The 22185-nt window shown below is 39.2% G+C and overlaps 1 protein-coding gene across 2 annotated transcripts in view; it reads left to right on the top strand.

Annotated features, from left to right (window-relative positions):
* The first annotated feature begins 1388 nt into the window (after nt 1–1388).
* ipo11 (importin 11) overlaps nt 1389–22185 on the top strand; it is a 71230-nt gene continuing 50433 nt past the window's right edge. The window contains exons 1-12 of one of the 2 annotated variants that reach the window (XM_029161081.3): nt 1389–1547; nt 4351–4500; nt 6140–6240; nt 6741–6758; nt 8953–9025; nt 10213–10416; nt 14662–14794; nt 14935–14993; nt 18086–18134; nt 20404–20474; nt 20570–20762; nt 21504–21656. In XM_029161081.3, coding sequence (XP_029016914.1) covers nt 4363–4500; nt 6140–6240; nt 6741–6758; nt 8953–9025; nt 10213–10416; nt 14662–14794; nt 14935–14993; nt 18086–18134; nt 20404–20474; nt 20570–20762; nt 21504–21656 — 1192 coding nt within the window. In that variant the 5' untranslated portion in view covers nt 1389–1547; nt 4351–4362. The remainder of the gene's footprint in view (nt 1548–4350; nt 4501–6139; nt 6241–6740; nt 6759–8952; nt 9026–10212; nt 10417–14661; nt 14795–14934; nt 14994–18085; nt 18135–20403; nt 20475–20569; nt 20763–21503; nt 21657–22185) is intronic. The other variant, XM_029161082.3, reaches the window with a different exon arrangement.

Raw genomic sequence — 22185 nt, forward strand, 5'->3', positions numbered from 1 at the left:
GAGGTGCACGTTGCTACTGTGCACCGCATGACGGCTCAGTACACAACGTTCCAGAGTTGATGGAGGACGTTATCTTTTCTGGTGTCTGGATGATTTGTTACATAGCTTTGAAAAGCTTAAATTCCTAAAGAGCACATGTCAACCAGTGATGCAGGTGGTGCAGCCTGCTGCCAAATACCACTGGCATGATTAATGGAGCGTCGACTTTTATAGGACATATAATAAACACAGTAATACTCTCGGCTTGTGGTATTGAACTTGTCAACCCCTAACCTTTCAGGGACAGTCTGTCCCCAACTGCTTGGCTGCTGTACATAGATCTCGGGCGGATAAAAGAAACTCCCTTTTGTGGTTGTGTGTATTAGTAACATGTAAAGCTCCTCTATACAGGGTGTGACTTTTTTTCTTTAATTATACTGTCAGTGCTATAAAGAAAACGACCTCCTGACGAGTCCTCTAATCTCCCTCCTTACACAATCAGTCAGTGCTCATCTGTCAACATGCAGCACATTAAGACTTGAACACCAAGACTTTCTGCTCAGAAGCAGTTCATTTGTTAGTACAGTGAGCAAATATTCAAAACAGTGAAGCAGATCATCTTCTGTTCTGTTACTACAAATACAAAGCAAGATAGAATATAAAAAAACTCAATGACAGTGGGAGTATTGTTGATTAAGATAATGAAAATGAAAAGACACTGTAGTCCTGTTATTTGCAGTAAAAACGAGCCTGCCACAGAATGTTGCACGGCGATTGTGCCAAGGCGTTAGTCAGACTTGGCATTCAGTCAGTTTTCATTTGTGCTCGTTGGACAGGCTAGTCATTCACAAAATGCTAATTTAAGGGGAATCTCAGAATGTAGGGCCAAGACACATCCTTGTTTTTGAAGAACATTTCTAAGGACTATGTAAGGCCACTGTTTATCAGCTCTAAAGTACAGAGGCTATTGATATTTATTGATTTCTCACATTATGCTTTCAAAGATTAATAAATTATATGATTCAATGTGGACGGATAAAACTGCTGGTTAATGCTCGCTTTTATACAACAACCAACAGAGGCCTGGATGATCTATTCAACATTTTCATTCAACATTTAACTTACTTCAATGTTTGGATAATTTATTGTTGTAATAAATTAAAACCCTAAATCTTTTTCATATAAAAGGCCTTTATTCATCTCATATATGAAAATAAACAAAAAAACCCAGTATCAACTAGTTCAACTTTGAACTTACTCTAATGTTTAAATAATTTATTGCTTTAATAAATAAAAACCCAAAATCTTTTCCATATGAAAAAAACTTTATGCAACTCGTTTATGAAAATAAAATACAAAATATAGTAACGGAGATAAACGCAGCACCTGGCTCCTTTCATCCATGACGAAGAACACCCGCCACACATCCTACGTCATCAGCACGCGCCTGTTGTGGTGCTCGCGCCATTCCTATACGCGTGTTTCCATTTCTCATTGCATTACAACTGGCAGCCCTTTAGTATCCACGGTTACGAGCGCAGATTCTGTTTTTCTACCGTCTCTTTTAGGTGAGTCGGGGTTTATACTTGTTTTGACAGATAAATTGTTAATTTCCAGAGGAACAACGTTATTCAACAGCTTAGACATTATCGGCCCTTGGCTTCGCATTGAATAAGTTTAGCTTGCTAGTTAGCCAAAACTTAGCTTTGGGCTTGGAAGCAGACATAATTTGGACACTGACAGGTTTCTCCAGTAAATGGACGTTTGTCGTATTTTATTAAAAGATGACACGGAGGGAGGACACCTGAAACAAGCTGAGCAACATTTCAGACACAATGAAACTTAATTTCTTGTCAAAATAATGTGAATGTGACGGAGCTAAGGCTTGTCCAGACTGTCCTCAAAGCCCCGAGCTTGTTTTGGTTCTCGATGCGCTTCGAAACCAATGTCAACCACTTCATGGAAGCATGTGTGACTTGTCACCAAAACGTTTTTATGCTGGGACATACGTCCATGTTTACGTAGACATGGGTGTAGCTAGTTATGTATATAGAGAATAACTTCAGTCAGCTCAGTCTAGTCCGCACTGTGAACAGTAAATATGGTGATTTAGTGGCTGGAGGTGTCGCTGCTACACCTACTTAGTTTATCTAACCTGGATGTAGCGAAAGGTTGATTAGCCTCTGAGCTGTGTTGCCGCTAGCTTACTTGTTTACTCATCCAGCATTTGACAGTTAGCCTATGTTAGCAACTGAGGCCAGAGGCAAATGCGAAACATCGGATATTTGGATCATTGCTGTGTTAAATCCCCACCACGTAGTGTTGACGTGTGAAGCTCGTCCTCTGTGTAGCTATTGCGTGTTTGAAAAGACTTAGATTTTGTGGTTTTGATCATACGAAGAAGGAAATATTGTAAATCGTAGGAGGTGTGACATTGTTTTCTATTACTAGACTGCTGGTCAGCAGGTGATGTATACAGTCAAGCAGTGTCCGTTTTGCATGTTTATGTCACAGCAGGAAAAGCATTGTAAACAGTGTAACTGATTATAACTGAGTCCAAGCTTTGGTTATATAGTCATAGCAATGAGGGCTTTAAAGGGACACTAATTGAAACTGAAGACCTGTTGTCAGTGGACTGTCACATGCGAGAATTAATCCCACAAGCCCTTGTCTTTGGGTAGAAATGTGCATTAGAGTTTTTTAATTTTGTTTTGCCGATAGATAATGATGAGTGATAGTAGTGTATGAATAAAAATTAGTGTTGATGTGATTACAAGTGCTCACTACAGGGTCATCCTCTGTCTGTGGCACTCATCCAATCAATAAATAAATATTTACCGATAATTTCATAGCATCCCTTTTATGGATTGTGAAAATGGGACATTTCTTAGCCCAAGATGAGTTTTGGAGTCAGCATCATGAATATTGTTATTGCAGTTGTGAATGTAATGTCGGTTTTAAACATATTTGTATCGTGATCGCCGTATGGAACATAGTTGTCTAGTTCTTTGATTGTCTGTGCTATTACATTCACGTCTAAGCATATCTTCATGTTCAGCTCCTCTTTCTCCTTTCTGTAGCAGCTGGCGTCACTCAAATGTTAACAATGAATCCAATATACTGTTTTGCATCTGCTGCTTCAGCAGCATTAATAGGAAACAAGAACAAAAGTACGACTAGTATTAGTAGATATCTTTCCAGGTGCAGAACATAAATGGATTTGCTGTTGTGTTAGAATTTGCAGGTGGAGTTTTATTTCTGATGCTGCTTTACATCACAGTCCTTCTTTATAGACACTGTCACATTCCAGAAGTTGCGAGATTGCATTTGGTGACATAAATGCCTCTGACAATGTTATGAAAATAGGCTTGTACAATTAGAAAACAGTTCAGAATGTTCCTAATTTATTTGTGAGTAAATGATTTGTTCTTGACAGATGTATTGAAATAATAACTCTTATGTGACAACAGTTTTATTTTTGTGTAGATGGACATAATCAACATACACTGGGTGTATGTCGCACAATCTGTCATGATGCTGATTTTCTATTTCTGGCCTGTAGATGGCAGCCTTGTTCAACATTTCCCCCATATTTATTGAATTTTACTAATAATACTTCCACCACTCTTAACATGTAAAACTCTCTCCGTGTAGTTACACAGTTTGTAGCTAGGATGAACTGCTTCTCATAGTTTTTCACTGCAGTTTCTCGACATGTTGACAGGCTTATACAATGTATTTTGAAGCTTTTAAATTTTTCATTGCATGCTTGTCTAAGACACTCAATGAAATTACTGTGAGTGCACCCATAGGTTGGTAATAGAAGCTGGTGGATCAGATCTTTTGTAGGAGGCAAATAAACAACAATTTTTCACATCAGTTATCCTATAATTAACACACTAGATGCTGAGATATTATGTAAGGACATTTTTCGTCGTAAAAGTAGGTCTGCTGTTTTATTATTCCATCCGAAAAGCCCGCTTTTCAACCACTGAAGAATACCATTAGACCTGTGAAGCTGGGGTTCCTGAGTACTGTCTGAGTAGGGAACAGCTCCTTCCATGCCAGAGATGAATGCCTGTGTCTATAAGATGTGCCTTTTATTATTCAGAAGGGTCTTTCTTACTGTAGTTGACAGTTATTTCTGGGTTGAATGATATGCAATAAAATGGGAGGAGAGAAAGGTTTTGTTCTGACATTTTTGTAGGTGGAATTTGACTGCTTCGACTTAGAGAATTTTCTGTTGTGCTGTTTTTAACCACAGTGAAAATAGTTTTACGTTTGTTTTTTTTAACCAGAACTTTTTATAGTAGGAATGGTGGAAGTCTCCTGTGACTGCTTCTTACTTTTCACTTTTCTCGTCCCCTGCAGATATATCCGGCTATGGATATGGATAGTGCCAGTACAGTGGTGCTGCAGGCCTTAACCCAAGCTACCAGCCAAGACACAGCTGTGCTGAAGCCTGCAGAGGAACAGCTCAGACAGTGGGAGACCCAGCCAGGCTTCTACTCAGTCCTTCTGGTGAGAGGAAATCATTAAATAATTAGAATACTTCTGCTTGAGTGAGCACTTTGATGAATACAGATGTTAATAGAGATGGTGTATTTTTTCAGTTATTAATGGGAACATGAGATTTAGCTTATTAAAACAAATTTTGTGGTTACCATTGATCCTGTCAATTTACCATGGACATTTAGTAAAATTCCGTTTGCTTAACTCAGTTTTGGTTCTTGGTTATATTACTGCTGCCGCTGCCAAGCATGTTGGCTAAGTAAAAGACTTTCCATTCACAGAGACCGGTGGGTCTACTTTGCCGCCGCATGCTGCTTCTCCTGAGTAAATTGGCCAGCTGCTGCATCCGTATTCATGAACAGCCTATGTTGGCACTCGGTGGTGAGGGTGTGCTGCTGAATTCATATAGGGAAAACAGCGCAGCCAAGTGTGTGGCCAGACCCTCTGCTCTAAGTGCCACATAATGTCCTGTGTGTATTCACCACAAAGCCTATGGTGATCCATAAAGGAATGCTAATTTCAGAAATATGTTTGTTTACTGCCTCACCCAGGCTTAAATGATGAGATGGATTTCAGTTTCATCTCTGTGCATTTAGTAGAGAAATTGGCCCAGCATGTGTTCTGACTACCTAAACACCAGGACTTTAGGGAAAAAAAGTAGCTCTTTTCGTATTTAAATAATGAATATGATGGAAATCTAACACACGGAGTCTTGGTTAATCTGACATTTGGCTTAAAAGACATTAAGTATAAACATGACATCAAATAAAACTAAATGCACATTATTATGTATAAACTATTGAATACAGCTATAAGCTGTTTTCATACATTATCTTGTAATATAGAAAAATATGTTTTTGTTATTGGGAATGTAGGAAAGATGCTCAGGGTGCTCTGCCTCATGTAGTTTAGGAGAGTTATGACTCTATACTACAGAGCAAGAGGTGGGGGGGCAGAATCACTAAATCAGAAGTCACCCAGGTCAAGTAAATTACAGTTGCATTAATGCGTCACATATAAATCTAGTTGCAGTGGGCAGATTTTTAATTGTGTGTTCACGTAAACACTGGCTCCGCTAATGGCCCATTTCCTTTCATAGAACGGAGACGTTTTATAGGTGTAATAAACGACAAAGTTAAAAAGTCTCTTTTTCATTCAAGTCACTTTTGTTCCCACACGTACTGACCCAGAAAGTATGAAATCCAAGATTCCAATCTCTGAAATGACATTGCTGTCTTTTTATGGAGCTCCAGCCTTCGCCGTGAAAAAGAGCGAGTCAGTGTGACAGTACTCAGCAACAGTTATCAGGTGTTATAGCAACATTTTACAGTTCAAAGGTCCTAACACTTCTATTAAAAACACATTAGTGTGTGCAGTAGTGACACTAGACCTTAAATTCAGTGTGCTTTCTATTTTAAAGAAGCAGCTTCTGAAATGAATCGCTCAATAACCTCTCAGGTTATCAGTGGCTCCATAACCTCACGGGTTTACATCTCGACTTGTCATTATTGAGTTAGAACTGCTCCTTTTCTGTACGCTGAGCAGTCGCCTCATTAAACTGACTCATCCTTAAATTGCCCAGTGTTACCCATTTCAGATAACCAAACAATGTTAGCCACGCGTTTATATATTTGTGCTTTTCCCACAGAATATCTTCAATAACCACATGCTGGATGTGAACGTCAGGTGGCTGGCTGTGCTTTACTTCAAAAATGGCATTGACAGATACTGGAGGAGAGTAGCGCCTCAGTAAGTGCCACCTTGTTTTTATTTCCTGGCTAACCTTCATTTCTTACTTCTCCGTCTTAGCATTTTCATTCCTCCTCTCCTCCATTCCTTGTCTTCCTACCTTTCTTCATGGTCGTATTCACTCCCACTGTCTTGCCTTATCAGCCTTAATCTTTCTGTCTGCTTTGGAGGCTTTGTTTTTGTCCATATATCTTTTTTGTGGCGGCACTTTCCAGATTTGTTTCTATCCCTCACTGTCTTCGTTTCATCCAGTGTCTTATACCAGATATATAGCTCACATGTGCAGTTCTGTTTCTGCCACTTCACAGCTTTCATCTCTTCCTTTTTTCTACATTCCAGCCTGATTACTCTCATCATTGTGCTCAGATTTTATATTCAATGTGTCTTTTGTCTGGAGGTAGAGCGGCTTTGAGTATTCAAAGCCATACAGGCTGTCTTTGCGTACCTTACTCGTTGGCTTTTGTTAGCTTTGAATTGAACATTTGCTCTTAAATTCACAGGACAGCGACTGGCCAGAGGTAATCAGTTCACTTTCAGCACTGTGTCCTCCTTTGACCAGCTTAGACCATTGCTCTCCTCTTCTTTCTTTCTAAAGTTTTTCACCCTACTGAAGATTTCTTTCTTTTTTATCAGAAGTTCACTAAACTGAATTTCATTTACTGTAGTGCTGTGCCAGGGGGTTGTGGGCCTTAGGTTATTTATGTGATTACCCTCTGGACCATTGCCATAATCCAGGAGATGGGTGAGACAGCCCAGTGCATGTGGTGTAACAATACAAGTAGCGAGTGTACACAGGGCAGCAACAATTTTACCAAATTATTATATATAACTCCACTAAATGTATCAAATCCTTTTGGTGAAGAATAATAGTTGATACTTTCTGTATTCATGCTGCCACCAAATCCTGCATGGACCAATAACGTCAGCGTTTGTATGATAAGCGGGGCAGACGGTCACAGTCGCCGAGACGGCAGACAACAGAAGCTGCATTTCCAACGACAAACAACAACCCTAATCGGCTTGTCTCACACCATTTGTTTCTTTTAGAATATTTTTTACTGCAAGAATGTATTTCTGAGCGACGTGAGATATTAAATCATTCATTGTCATATCAAGGAAGGCGTTTGCTTTATTGTTTTTACAGGAAAAAGTATCAGCTTATACTAACTCGATAGGTAGGATGTGTAAAAGCTTAAAAGACCATAACTAACGATATAAAAATGAGTACATACCTTAATGGTTGCCAGTTTTGAAGGCCTCCTATTGTGCATGCTGCCTCACAGCAATATGTGCTTGCTGGGTCTGTTATTAGTTCTAGCTGCATTTTTTCTGTGACTGGGGCAAAGGTCTGCTATGAAAAAGGTCAACTGCTCTTTCATCAGTTGAAAAACCACCTCTCATGCATCTTTATTAATCACTTCCATGACTGTACCCAGTCAGGCTTGCTGTTTGTCTGTAACGTTGACGTTATGAGGCTGGAACCTGTTTTAATCATCCTTCATAAATCCTGGATCAGTATGAGCTAGTGCTATGTTTCTCTGCTTTGCAGATAAATAGATAATGAGGGAAAGGAAATGTGAGTTCATGGAACATACGTAGATCTTATTACAAGAAATAAAGAACGATCATAAGCCAGAAAAGACAAACATTTTTACAACTTATGTTTAAAGACGTTTTTAGACCAAATCACCTTTTCTGGGTATCCTTCCTGTCTTTGTGTCTTGCTTGATTTTCAATTATCAGATTGGCTTCTTTCTCTACTAACAGTTTCCTTCTCTACTAACACATACAAAACAACACTCGGATGTACTTTCCTATGCTAACATGTATTGTACTCTTGCATGCTATATTTCTTTAAAGCTTTCTCTAATCCCTGTTGGCCTGAAAATAAATCTTGTTTTGGTAATTCACACGCTTGGCCCTTGTACTTAATCTTCCACCTATGTTGCTTCTCTTCTGATCCAAGGTCACAGCCTGAATCATCCCTTATTCTTCTTGATGTCAAAAACTCTCTGTTCAGCTCCTACTCCTTGTGCAGTAAAGTATTTTGCAGACGCCCTCTCCTCTGTTTGCAGAAACTCATACTGTGACTAAAAGATGTGACTTGGAGAAGAACAGCAGGTTTATCCTAAAGCTTACTGATTAGATCGGGCAGCTGGCAGGCTCTGTGCTATTGAGTGTTACACAGGGATTTAATTGATCCCGTAACAACTTGGCAGATTGATGTTGTATTCATAGGTTCACCATATTAAAGTCTGCAGTTTGCATGTGTAGAATTTAAAATGAAATTGTAAGGAGTCATTACGAGAAGGTTATAAGGATCTGAGTTGCATTCAGCCAGCGTGAGCAGCTGGCACCATGCTGTCATAATGCGACATGGAGCTCAGTGCGTGGCACTCATGGCCTCAGCAAGATGCCCCTAAGTTTAAAAGTTGTCCCTGGTTGGGCTGTGAACATTTTGCATCTGTGTCCCTGCATCCACAAGTTTGTTTCACTTTTTCAGGTGTTTCTTTGTTCTGTGTCTCATTTTCACAGGTGCATTAACACAATATCAAGTTGAAGCATACTCTAGAATCACTGAGCAAATCTGGTGGCACCATTTTCTTTAGTGCCTATTATACTATGCCTATCTTTATGTATACTTGTCTGTTTAATGTAGAATTGTTCTGCTGCTCTTCCTCTGATCCTATTTTTGGCTTGGTTTGTTTACAGTGCGTTATCAGAGGAAGAGAAGGTGTCACTGCGTGCCGGACTCATCACGAACTTCAACGAGCCCGTCAATCAGGTCAGTAGAGGAAAAATGCAGTCTAAAAATCAATCTTGTGTCATACACTTGTAGATTAATATCTTTGCAAGTTTAGTTTTTAGGCTTTTCTCTTTTTTTAAATACCAACATGCAACAGTGAGATTTGATGGCAACCCCTTAGAAGCCTAAAACCAAATGCATAGAGGGACGTTATGTTGGTACATGCTACTCTTATCCTCAAGAGAAGCATTTTCCCTCTCGGCTTTGCTTTCGCTGTTTCCTCCCACGATCCCAAAGACATGCATGAATTGAATTGGTGACTAAATTGCAGATAAGTGTGAATGTGACTGTAAATGGTTGTCTGTCTCTATAGAGTGTCCTGGTGATAAACTGGTGACCATTCCAGGGTGTACCCTGCCTCTAGGCCAATAATAACTGGATTGGCTTCAGCACGCCTCCGACCTTTAACAGTAAAAGCAGTTAGGATAATGGATGGATGGATAAAAATAATATTGTAGGCAATATTACTGCACCCTCACTCGTCCCAGGGGAAGTCGGTAGTGATCAGGGTTATGATTTCACTGTAGAGTGCCTCAGATGCTGAAGTAGTGAAGGCTTGGTGCTTCATGTGTAGTTTTAATCATGCGATTATATACTGCATTCAGAATCCCAACCGTGTGTTTATGTAATAAAGTGGGAGCTTATAGCTGAGTATATTACAGCAGCATCACACACCATCAGACTTTATCGTCTCAGCTGCTGTTTATTAGTTGTGTGACCTCTCCAGGACATTGAGGCTGTACACTAAGAAGATCCTGTCTATATATATATACATATATGGAAGATGAGAACTTCAAAGTCTTTATTAGAAAGTTTTATGCATGTGTGTGTTGCTTTGCTGTTTTATTTTAAACAACCATAATCAGTTTTTGTTGCTTGAAAATTCTATTTACATGCAAATTAGACATGATTAATTTCTTTGTAAAATGGGCTTTTATTTATGTACATAGTTATGTTTAACAAAATGGACCACATAGTTAGTGGAATAAATAAATAATTCTGCTGGGAGAAGTTAATCAAAAACGAGACTTATTTATGAGATTCTTAATGTTATGTATGACAGCTCTTGCTATAGATTTAAAATGAAAATAGTATAACCCTCAAAGTTTAACCACTTTCTGCTTTGCTCCTGGTCATTATTTTTCTTCTGTGTTTCCCCCCATCAGATAGCGACCCAGATTGCAGTACTGATAGCCAAGGTGGCCCGTCTGGACTGCCCCAGGCAATGGCCAGAGCTCATTCCCATTCTGCTCGAGTCTGTGAAGGGTCAGGACGGTCTGCAGCAGCACAGAGCGCTGCTAACCTTTTATCATGTCACCAAAACACTAGCTTCCAAACGTCTGGCACAGGACAGGCGACTTTTTCAGGATGTAAGTTTTTGTCCTCTTCACTCTCAGCCTAAAACCCTTTGCAGCCCTGCTGCTTTTGTAATCTTTTTGCTTGGCATTCATGGTCGTTTCCTTCTCTGGCTTTGTCTACTCTACATTTGCTGCAGTAGCTGTGAATCTCTGAATACAAGCAACTTTGCTGCTTTCGTAATTTTCCGTCTCCTTCTTAATGTGCTTTGTCCCCTCGTTCTGTCACATTTTCACTGCCTTTTGTAGCTGCATAGGTTTTTTTGAACATAACAGATGAATAATAAGTTAAGAAGCTTATCTTGAGTTGCACGTTTCATTTTTTTGTTTTTCCTGTAGGAGATGCTGTTTAGCTACAGGAATGAGCATTTCAAATATGGGACTTCACCCAGGCTCTCTGTAAATGCATGCATGACTCACATATGATATATGAGTTACGTTTGGCTGGTTTTGTTTGTAAGCAACATTACAGCAGACAGATTCCCGTTTCTTTAACTTGGTGATGGATTCTCACACTATGGGAGTCAGAGAGAGATTCTCAATTTTCGCTATCCATGTTTTTAAAGAACATTAGACTTAAGCAGAGAGACAGTAATGAATCAAATGGGTTTATGGTGAATATGATGATCAAATAGACCAACAGAGGAAAATCTGAGCCCATCAGAGGGAGAGTGTGGCAGTGACAGACCGTGAACAGCACATGCAGTGGCTGCGACTGCATAGTTGGATGCCACGCAGAGACGATCTGTATGCCAAAATGTTTGCCCGTGGGCAAGTCGAGCAATAAAAGGCAGGATGAGTCCCATTAAGCAGTGCAGTTTTTAAACGACGCACTGATGACTTTGATGCTGAATGGCCCCTGTGCTGCTGTCTGTCCCCTGTCACGACATAGCTGGCCTGGTGGTGGCCAGTGTGTGAGCGCACGCCACTCATTGTGAAAGTGTGACGAGAGAAGTGACAAAGCGCTGTTGTTAATTTAAATTCCAGTGACACACTATACCTCTTGAACCCGTCTGTATGACTTTGCCTGATGAAGCTCTAACAGCTACAATTTCTGCAGCTGTATATATTTTATTGCACTCCGCTACACCCGGCGATGTGTTTCTGATATGTGGTGAGGTCATTGTTACCTTTTCTGTTTATTCATCGCCTATTGTGAAGTTTCCTATTCTTTTTTGTGTGCTCACTTGTTATATACACATCATTATATTTATATAGTGCTCTGTTCACTCCGTCCTCTATTTAGTGCGGCCATAACTTTTAAGTACCGCTTTGAGTATGTGGGTGTCTCGAACAGGGTTAGCACTTTCTGGTCCGTCATCCCACCTGAAACATCTGGTAGAGCAGGTTGACTGCATCCAAATAAATGATGCGCATTTACTAGATGTATGTTTTATGCTGTTAAGAATTATGCCTGACACCTTGCTAAATAGATATAAAAATTGGGGAGGGAGAATGATATTTGTTGGGGAAATGATTGACGTACTTCAAGATCTGGAAGAAGGATCAAATAAGAAGATATATTGTAGTATAAAAGGTGTAAAGCTAAAGTCAAGGCTGTATCCAAAGAGGAGAATGGAACTGGGAGCCTTGCAAATTAAAATGTACAATGACAAAGTTATGGAAAAGAGAGGAACAGAACTGGATGAATGAGAAATATTCAGTAGATTTGACAGTGTAAAAATATAAAAAAAAAGATTCACTACACTGTTTTTCTTATTTGAACAAGTGTAGACCAAGTGTGGTAATTTAAAATGATTAATTCACCAGGCCATGCCTGAAGGGCAGTTTCTCATAATGTAATTGTACAACTGAAAATCATATTAGGGAATAAAACATCATCACGCTGCCAAACAGGATGGTTAAGTAAGCTCAGTGCAACTGTAGATCATGTTGTCCTGAGCAGAACCCTGGATGAATACAGCTTAATGCATATAAATATGATGTAAACACGGGAGTGAGGGACCAGGTCGCTGCAGCCCTCGTTAAACTAGTGTAGTGTCTAGTGCTCCCCGGGTGCCAGTGGGTCATATGGAGCAGATACCCTTTAATACCCCAAACATCCACATTTGTGCCATTTTACTGATTTAAACAGCACAACAACGGAGCTGCTTAAGACAGCGGGAGAATGCATTTTACAGTCGCTAGAAGCACAAAAAGCAATTGTATTTATGTGTAACTCACCCAGACATCCATTTTTGGTATCTTTTCCCACTTCCCTATTTGGTGCATGGTCTTCTTATTTGCATTCTTTGGTCACAGAAACTGAATGTTTATGCCTCAGAGTTGCAAGAAAATGTGATGGGCATAAAATGTCATGATGATCAGAGCGGTCATAATGATCCTTAATGTGTTGATTCAACATATTAAACATATGTAATGGCAGCAATAATATGAATTATTTAGTAACAGGTTGAGCCACGTTTTTTATCAATAGCTTGAAGTCTTCATGTAAAGCCAGGCAGTAACAATTATGTTAATGTAAATATATATTTTTTTGTTTGTGACTTTGTTCAAAAACCATGAAACTGAAAATGCTGCTGCTATTCTTTCCCAATTTGGAGGTTTTTAGGTATGAAGTAGACTTAAAGACAGCCAATATTATATTGCACTTGTTTGATTTGTGTGAAGCTCAGAGATGCAGCTATAGTATATGGAGGAGGTGATAACCAGTGCCTGGCTTAGAATTAGAGACAATATTCCACAGCCTGAGAATCTAAGCACTTTTCTGGAGTGGCTGTGGTTTGTGACTTTACCTGTTCAAGTGTGACATCAGGTAGCAGATAGAGATGATGATCAGCTCCTATTAGAGTTTGCCTCTTTTCACAACTGCAGACAGGCGACAAAGAAGCAAACAAATACACAGACTCTGGCTTTTACTACTCTAGAGCTTTTTAAACCAACACTTAAACACCATATGGGTGAGAACAATAACTGATGCAGAATCCTCTTTTCACACAATATGCAACAATTCACTGAGCTCATTGATTGGAAATCAGATGGTGCTTCATTCACAAGCTGGCAGCGAAATAACCAGCTGCTTTTCTCTTTTGTAAAAAGAGAGTTTTAGTTATCGCAAGCTGCCAGTCGTGTGTGTGTGTTTGTGTGTTGTGGCAATATTATCTGTGGTCAAGGGATGTGAATAATTTGTGAAATGCTCCCAAAATCAAGCAATGACGTGTGTTTCTCAGAAAACAGAAAATGTTAGTCTTGCTCTTCACTTGACAAGAGCTTGGATTAAGAGAATTCAGCGGCATTACCAATACTAGTACATAGTACTGATTTCCTTATAACAGAATTCCAAGTGTTTAATCAATAAGGACTTACTTACCCTTCAGTTTTAGGTTCAATGCTTTGGATTAGGCCAGATCTAAGAAATGCAAGGAAAGTAGAAATCTCTTCAAAGAAGAAACCTGCCAGTCTGGCACTTTTCCTTAAAGAGTCTATCAAAGCCGGTGCTGTGCTGTCACAAGGGGGATTTCTCTTTTTCGCAGGCATATGTTACCATCTTAACCACTGTTTCCCAGACTTTCTCCAGTTCCAATGTCACTGCTACCAACAGCAGATATAAGCAAAAAAGTACTCAGCCCCATTGCTGTGTCACCCCACATTATATTTAGGTCTAGTTTAGTAGCAATAGTTTGTTATTTTTTTACATATACCAGAGTACTAACATCTACATATGTAGGTCCCACTTTGATAATGTGAGTATCGGATCACTAGTCAATAGTTACTCAGATGTCTACATCTACTCTGCTCTGTCATAGCATAATCCACGTTCATAATTATGCTGTCATTTTTGTTCTGTTGTCTGAGCTACTTGGCCAGACTGTGTATTAAACAGTGGATGGGGGCCAATGTCTTTTAGTCTGCCTTTGATGATCTCTATAGGAGAATGCCATCGTAGAGAAAACGTAATTGGTTTCGATCCAAATAATGTTTTGGCAGTGGCTAGAAGAGGAAGTTCAATTACAGCTAAATTGGACCCGTGACTCAGGTCTTCTCTGCTCCCTGTTCTTGTTCTGTATAGCTGGGTAATGTAGAGGTACAATTTGCATCAATATTAATGTACCTGCAGTGTAGCGTCTGCAGCAGTCAATTTGCATTTATGTAAATCCTATGTGCACATTCATTTTTAATTAATTTCATAAGTTCACCAGAGTGACCTCATCTGCCTGTTGCGGAACATGATCAGTGATGCCGAATAATTTCTGTGTGTGTGTGTGTGATTGACTGTTGTGTTCATGTGTATGTTGGCAGCTGGCTTCAGGCATCTACAGCTTTGCATGTTCCCTGTGGAGCCATCACACCGACTGCTTCCTCCAGCAGATCTACGCCAGAGATGACGCCGCAGCTCTCAGCTCGCTAGAGAGGACACTTCTGTCCCTTAAAGGTGGCAACAATTGCCTTCATGCAAATTTACACATGGCTCTGTTTCACAAAGATCAAACTGTTCTAAAGCTGACAAGTTATGTACATGTGAAAGAGTTAATTAAGTTCTCTATCGTTTTTTTTTTTCTTTCTGCCCCTCAGTTCTTCGCAAGTTAACTGTCCATGGATTTCAAGAGCCACAACAAAATATGGAAGTGATGGTGAGAAATGTTGATACTTTAGAGAAGCTCACATTTTCCTGTTAGCGCTTTGAAAATGACTCTAGTCGTGACTGGTTGTGATGATTGAAAGTTCTAAAAGTCTGAGTTCAAAGAGTCAAATGTTCTGGATGAGCTTTTCTCCCATTCTTTGTGGGTCCAAACCCATGAACAAGTTTATACAATTTAGTGTAAATCTCAATGGTTTAAAAAAATCTTGTATATCGTATCTCCAAGATAATGGAATCAGTTGCACAAAATTTTTCGGTTCTTTGAGGTCTGTCAGAGGACTTCATACTTCCTGGTTTGTCTGTCAAAGTTTGGTTAAAAAAATAGCTGTAACTGAATGTTTTAGAGAATAATGGAAAACAAGGTTACTCATAAGTAAATGACTGGAGTGACTTTGAAAGTCAGATCTCAAGGACTTTTTAAAAGTACTTTAATTTTAAATAAGGGAAACATACCCTTGGACTGAACTTCTAATTTCTCTTAAAGCTCCCCTGTGATCTGTATGACTGCGTGTGCTGAACTCAGTGATGCTACGCTCACACTATTATCAAGACTAACGTGCATTTTAGCGCTTGGAGTGGATAGATTTAATTCTAATCTTAAAATGGAGATTTCTGCTCCTAAAACTCTTAATATTTTAAACACTGGTCACATATGAATATCTAGTGTATGTTTTAAACTAACATACACTGCTGTGTCTTGACATTTAGGATTGTTATTATATTTCTTTTCCAGTAAGTACCTTCATAAATAAGACACTTATTTATTGTACTTGGAGGTTATGACAGCATTGTTTCATTTTCACCATTTATAGGCTGAATTGGTCTATTAAAAAGTCAGTTATGATTCAAAGTAATTGTGCCACAAGGACATTGAATTTGATGTTGAGATATGGATATACAACAAATGCAGTGAGACAATGTCATTACCAATACGAGATGGCTCATTGTGATTCAGTCCTGGAGAGACAGTAGCAGAGAGACTGGGCTGTCTGCTCTTGTCTTTTCTTGTACTTATTCTCGATGTATTTTTATTAATTTATTTCCCTCTCTGTCAAATGGGAGATGGGAGCGACATTTTGTGACGGAAAGATCCTGTTTAGTGTACTCTGTTATTCCACTAATGAGAAAACGTCTAGCTTGAAGCCTGAAGGGAGTGTAGTGGTTGAAATACTGGCATTAAAATGTAATTTTCCTTTTGCTGGTAATTCAAGACCAGGAGCAAATGTGATGGTTTGCAGTTAATATTTCATGTTCAGGAGATGCCGGTATCTGATTTTGTACTTTCTACTAGTGAGTGAGTGAGTTAACAGAAATATATTGATGTGATGCTATATAATGTGCCAGTTCTTTTTTTTAACATTTAGGTCATGGTTATACTATTTAAAAAATTTAACAGCATTTTTCTTTCGCTAATAGCTTTTTGCTGTTATAATATCCTTCAACATCACGTACCAACATCTAGTTACTCATCTGTTTCTTTGGTTTTATTTGTAGTTAAGCTGTTTACAGTCCTAGTCTCAGGATAAACACAGTCTAATAATCCCCAAGAATCCTCATTTGGATCATATTCACTTGTATCTTAGTATTAAAGTCTTTGGGGAAAAAAAATTGTGACTGATATTTTCACATACGTCCTGTGATGGTTTGAAGATGTTTCACGCTCTTATTGATGAAGTCTTCAACATGTTGATGGCTTGTCATCTTTGATTTTGCTTTTCCTATGTTGATGGGTGTGATGCAGTTAAAATCATATACGATAATTTATTTAGTTATTTTGTATAATCTGTTTCAAGGTTATGTTTCTGTCATGGCTCTGTTTTTTCTTCCCCCCTCTGCTTTTTGGCGCTACGTCTTTGAACTTGGCTCAATATGCCACAGCCCTGGTTTATGACATTCACGGTTTGGAACTCCTATAAAGAGCAGTTTTACATTCACTCCTTTTCCAGAAGTATGTGAACATTCTGGCAAAATTAGGTTCCTTTTTAAAATCACCACAGAAACAGCAGTGCTGGAAAACCGCAGCGAGTGCAAAATAGTTGCATTTAGGATGAAAACACTGGCTGCTTTCACACTCCGACGGGCTTGTTTTTTCACATAGGTTGTCACAGTGATGAATTTCTGAACCTTATTTTGCAGTTTGTCCTCGGCTTGATTGTTAAACAGGGGCTGCGACGGGGCTGGGATTGATGTCAGTGAATGTCGGAGACAAAACTGTTGGAGTTGCGTTAACATTTATGGGAAATAATCGGTTAGAAAATCACACAAAGTAATACTGATAGCCTATTACCCAAACCTGCTACCTCTGTGAGCACATATGAGGCCAAATACATCTAAAACCTGTTTCTGAAATGATCACACAGATTAGACGCATCTCTCTGTGGTAGCGTCTCGCTGACATGCATTTAATGCCCAATATGTCCTAGTTTTTAACATCCTAATTGATTTTCTCACTCGAGCCTCACCTTGCATTCTCTTCTGTTGTGAAACCCTTTTCATCATGAAAGTTTTATAACTTATTTTACCTCATTATTATTTCCCCTGCATGCTCCATGTGTTCTGCTCCTCCTCTGTTGTTCACATGTTCTACCCCTCTTTCTCTAATTCCCACCATTACGCTAACAAATGTCTGCTGTGAACTTTGCTCTCCATCATTTCCTTCCCTCTTTCTCGTGCTCCTCGTTTGACCCCCCTCTTTCTTCACCAGCTCTTGTCGGGGCTGCAGTCGATGGCTGAGCTGCGTTGGCTGGCTGTGTGATTAATGACACTGCTGTTGACCTCGTGGCCAGACGTTAATGCAGAACTAAACAGATCGCATCTCCATCTATCATCTAATTTCCCATGCTAAGCCACAGCTACACCAGACTACAGAAAATTGATTCCCGCTCATATTGTGTAGCTGGCACTTTCATTTATACTTCTCAGGGCAGGGGTGTGCCCCTACACACACACACACTGCACTGTTTCTAAAGTTATTTCCTGGTTAATGTGTCCGCTTCTTGGTGATGCTGATAATATTATCATGGGTAATTCAACTCTAGAAATGTCAGAGATCAAATGTCATTTCACCCTGTCTTTCTGTTTCAGGGTTTCCTCAATGCAGTGTTTGAAAGGCTAAAACTGTTCTTGGAATGCTGTGAGTACTCGTCTCTTTCTCCTTGCTGAATTCATCAGCCTCAAAATAAAAGTTCAGGTTCAGTCGTCCTAAGGGTTATTCATTTTTTGCTCACTTTACTATTTCTCTGACTTTTTAGAAATTTGTATTTTTGGAATTATTGATTTTTTTCAGGTTAAAGACACCATAAAATGTGTCTCACTTTAAAACCTTAATAGATGCCCTAATCCCTTGCTAGTAGGTCTGAGCTATGAGAAAATTAAGTCATTTAACCTTGCCGCCCTTTGTAATAAGTCACTTCTCTCTAGTGTTCCACAAATTTGTCTAAAAATGATTTCTTAAAAAGCCTTTTAATACTGATTTAATGTAAAAGAAGTGTAGTTGTTATTGCACAGAAGTGACAAGGAGAACTAAAGCCCAACTGATGCATTTTACTGAGCCACACTAAGTCAGTGTTATTCACTTATGAAAGTATAAATGGTATGTATGGTTTAAATACAAATACACATAAGAAAATGCTAATCAGCTTTCAGTTTACCTAGTACATGCTTGAGCGAAGTAGGAAGAAGTTAGACTTATCTAGTCCTACCCAATGACCTCACATTTCAATCATTGGTTTGTAATTAATATCTATACATAGTATTATTTCTTACATAACAAAGTATCTCTTATAAAGTATAATAAGAATAATTACGGAATGTTAATATCTAATTAATCATGAGCCTGATCTTGCCTATCTTGATTGACACATGCCTTTTATATTTGTTTATCCACATCTTTTAAACACATTCTACTTCTATTTTTAAGTCCGCACTTAATTTATACAATAGTTTTACACAGTTTACATAGTTTTATGTACTGAAGATTGCTTAATGTAACCGACGTGACCTAGGTTAGTTTCAAGTTTCTGTGGCTAAACCAGAGGATCCTCTGTTCAGTGGTTTATTAAAAGATTATTTTATTTTTGTCTGGCTGAGTAATTTCTGCACTGGAAATAAGAAAGTGCCAAGTAGGGGTTCACTACCAGCAACAGTAGCTCAATTTTCCTGTCTGATCCTACTATAGATAGTTATTTCCTTTTCCCTAAGTGCGTGAGAGATGCACCTCAGCCTCAGTTACACAAAGTCTTATTTGAGATATCACCCTCAACCATCATTCCCAATATTTAATCTGGCCTGATTGCAGTGGAGACAGGGTCGGGGTCCTGTTGGTATTTGGACCTGTCAGATAGGGGAAACAGCAAGGCAGCTCACAACCAGGCTGAGGAGAAATATCAGCTCCGCACAGGCTGATAAGGTCAGCTATATAAACTGGTGGTTTCGAGACGGCCTTTGTGGTCCATTTAGATGTCTGGCTGTTCCTGTTAGATGTTTGTCCTCCAGCTCAGGTCACCATCTGTTTCTGTCAGTCACAGTGAAAAACCTCTTTGTCAGGTTGCATATACGTAATTATAATATTAGCATTTAATTTCAGTATTATTTCTTTATTTTATGTCCCTCTTTATTTGTTTTATAGATTCTGAAAGCAGGTTTCATTGGTTCAGATGTGCGGTCTTGGTGACTGATTATTTGGCTCAGTATGCACTAACATTACCAGCTGTTGCACACCTGCATAAAGAAAACACAGATGCACTGTAGAATGCAATTGTTTCCAATCTGCATAATCGCTGATCTGTTTAGGTCTGAAAGAAGCAAGAAAGAGCAATTGTTGAGCCAGTTAACCTTTTTAAATAATCACATGTCACTTTAGATCAGCGTCTGCGTAAAGAAATCAATGTGTGTGTGAGGGGTGAGGAAACTGTGACCCCGGCTGTTCACAAATGATTGGAGGAGTGCCAGGGACCGTTATTGCCTTTTCTCATTCCATCAATGAAGCTGACAAAGAAGTAAACTATATACGACATATTTACTGGCTCAAGGATCATGAGTGGTTTTATGTAGTGAAATTAAAAAGAAAAGAGTCATTTTTATAAGTTGTTTTATTATTACATTTTACTTTGTACAATGAAACATGTAGTAGACTCGTGAGAAATGGACTTGTATAAAAATAAGCTAGAAACGAACAAAAAGTTGTTTCACCCTTTGCAGGTTTTTTTTTTAATTTTTTTTTATTCATCGGTCATGGAATGTGAAGTAAAATCCTAATAGAGAGGCTGCCCATGGCCATGTGGCATTAAGACCATGCAGGTTTTCTGTTCCAAAAAAGTATAATTGGACAAGTTAATGTCTTAGTTAGGTAATTCAGCTATTGACCTGAATGCTTGATGTTAGTGATTGTGATTGTCTTTCAGGTCGGCAGGTCGGCCCAGAGAGCACATGCAGAGAAAAGCTGGAGAAGACCATCATTTTATACACAAAAGTTGTGAGTGAGACTAATTATGAATTTAGACACTATGCATGCAAGTATTTTCCTGAACATTTAGTCTGAATAGATTTTTTTCTTCCTCCACGGTTTAGCTTTTAGACTTCCTGGAGTACCATCCATGCGCATTCATTCCTCTGATCCAGCGTTCACTGGAGTTTGCTGTGAGCTACGTGTTCACACCTGCAGGGGAGGGAGTGACCTTTGAACGATTCATTGTCCAGTGCATGAACCTCATCAAGATGATCGTAAAGAATGACGCCTACAAACCTGCCAAGAACATCGATGGTAGGATATGACAGCTCTTCTTGCCCCTCTGAGAGAGGGGCAAGAAGGGGGAGAGAGTTCCAACAGAGTGATGAAGAGTGAAGAGATTTTGCAAAAGATGGATGAGGACATAGAAAATTAAAATGAAAGGCAGATCCACTAGTGAGACTTTTTAGATGCCAGCAGAAAATGCCACCGACTGCTCGAAGCTGATCACTGACAGTGTTTTGAAAACATAACACTGTGATATCATCAGCGTTACCATAACTCACCGGGGCTCATGTTTCTTTCAAGCTGTCAGAAACCTCCACTGCTTCATTAGCCGTGAAGCGCAGCACTCTGTCTTTATTCAACCAACTAGCAGGGCCTCACTGTGGAGCCTTGTCAGATACCATTACTCGATGGAGCCGAGCCACGTTTTAAGGGGTTCTTGTCATGGCACATGTAGGTGCTTTAGGTTTACGCTGAGAGTTAGGCTCCGTTTGCTTATTAACTGAGTACTTTAATTATGAAGGTGTAGCAAAAGGTAAAGTGGAGTCTGGTCATAGACAATATGTTCATTTCTTCTTTGCTTTATATTACTGACTGCTATTTAAATAGCTGTCCAAATTACATTTAAAGCTCGGATTTAACCAAACAGCATGACTTCACTACTCTGGGTGATATATTTTACAAAGTAGGTTTAAAAAATGTGCCAAAGTGAATTATGTTTTTTCATTGGTTTGTTTCCTTACGATCGCTTCTCTCTCCTCCCTCTTCCAGACAGTAAGCCAGAAAGTCTGGAGGCTCACAAGATCAAGACAGCATTCTTCACACACCCCACGCTGACAGAGATTGGACGCCGGCTCGTCTCACACTACTTCCTTCTCACAGAGGAAGAGCTGGCAATGTGGGAAGAGGACCCAGAGAGCTTTGGTAATAGCACATTCCCAGATACATGGAACGAATGCACATCTGGACTTATCTGGACATGCAGATTTGCAAATTTAAAAGACATCATCCTGGGAAGTCCAGAACAGTAAGAGCAGCCAGTTCTTTAGTCCAAAAAGCTGGCAGTAAAGCTTTGGGTGCAAACTTCAATAGACCTTTTTGATGTAATGTATATATATTTATATATATTCCTATATTCAGTGTTTTATATCCTTGTGAATGTTATATGGTTTAGATGCCTTGCTTTCAGCATTACCAGTGATTGTTTTTGTGTTTTATGTAATGCAACATTTAATGATGTCAAAAATAAACTGTAAAGCAGTAATCTTAGTCGTAGCGATGGCACAATGTTAAACAACAGTAGCAGTAACAAATCAATGCCCTGTCAGAGTTTCGACCCCTCAGACTACACCAGTACAGTAGTTCCTCTGTCAGTGTCTGTTACAATCTCTGAATCTCTGACTTTTTAATTGCTCAAGTTTGCTAATGCATAAATAATTTCTCATCTTTTCTC

This window comes from Betta splendens, chromosome 9, assembly GCF_900634795.4.
Source record: "Betta splendens chromosome 9, fBetSpl5.4, whole genome shotgun sequence".
Classification (NCBI taxonomy): domain Eukaryota; kingdom Metazoa; phylum Chordata; class Actinopteri; order Anabantiformes; family Osphronemidae; genus Betta; species Betta splendens.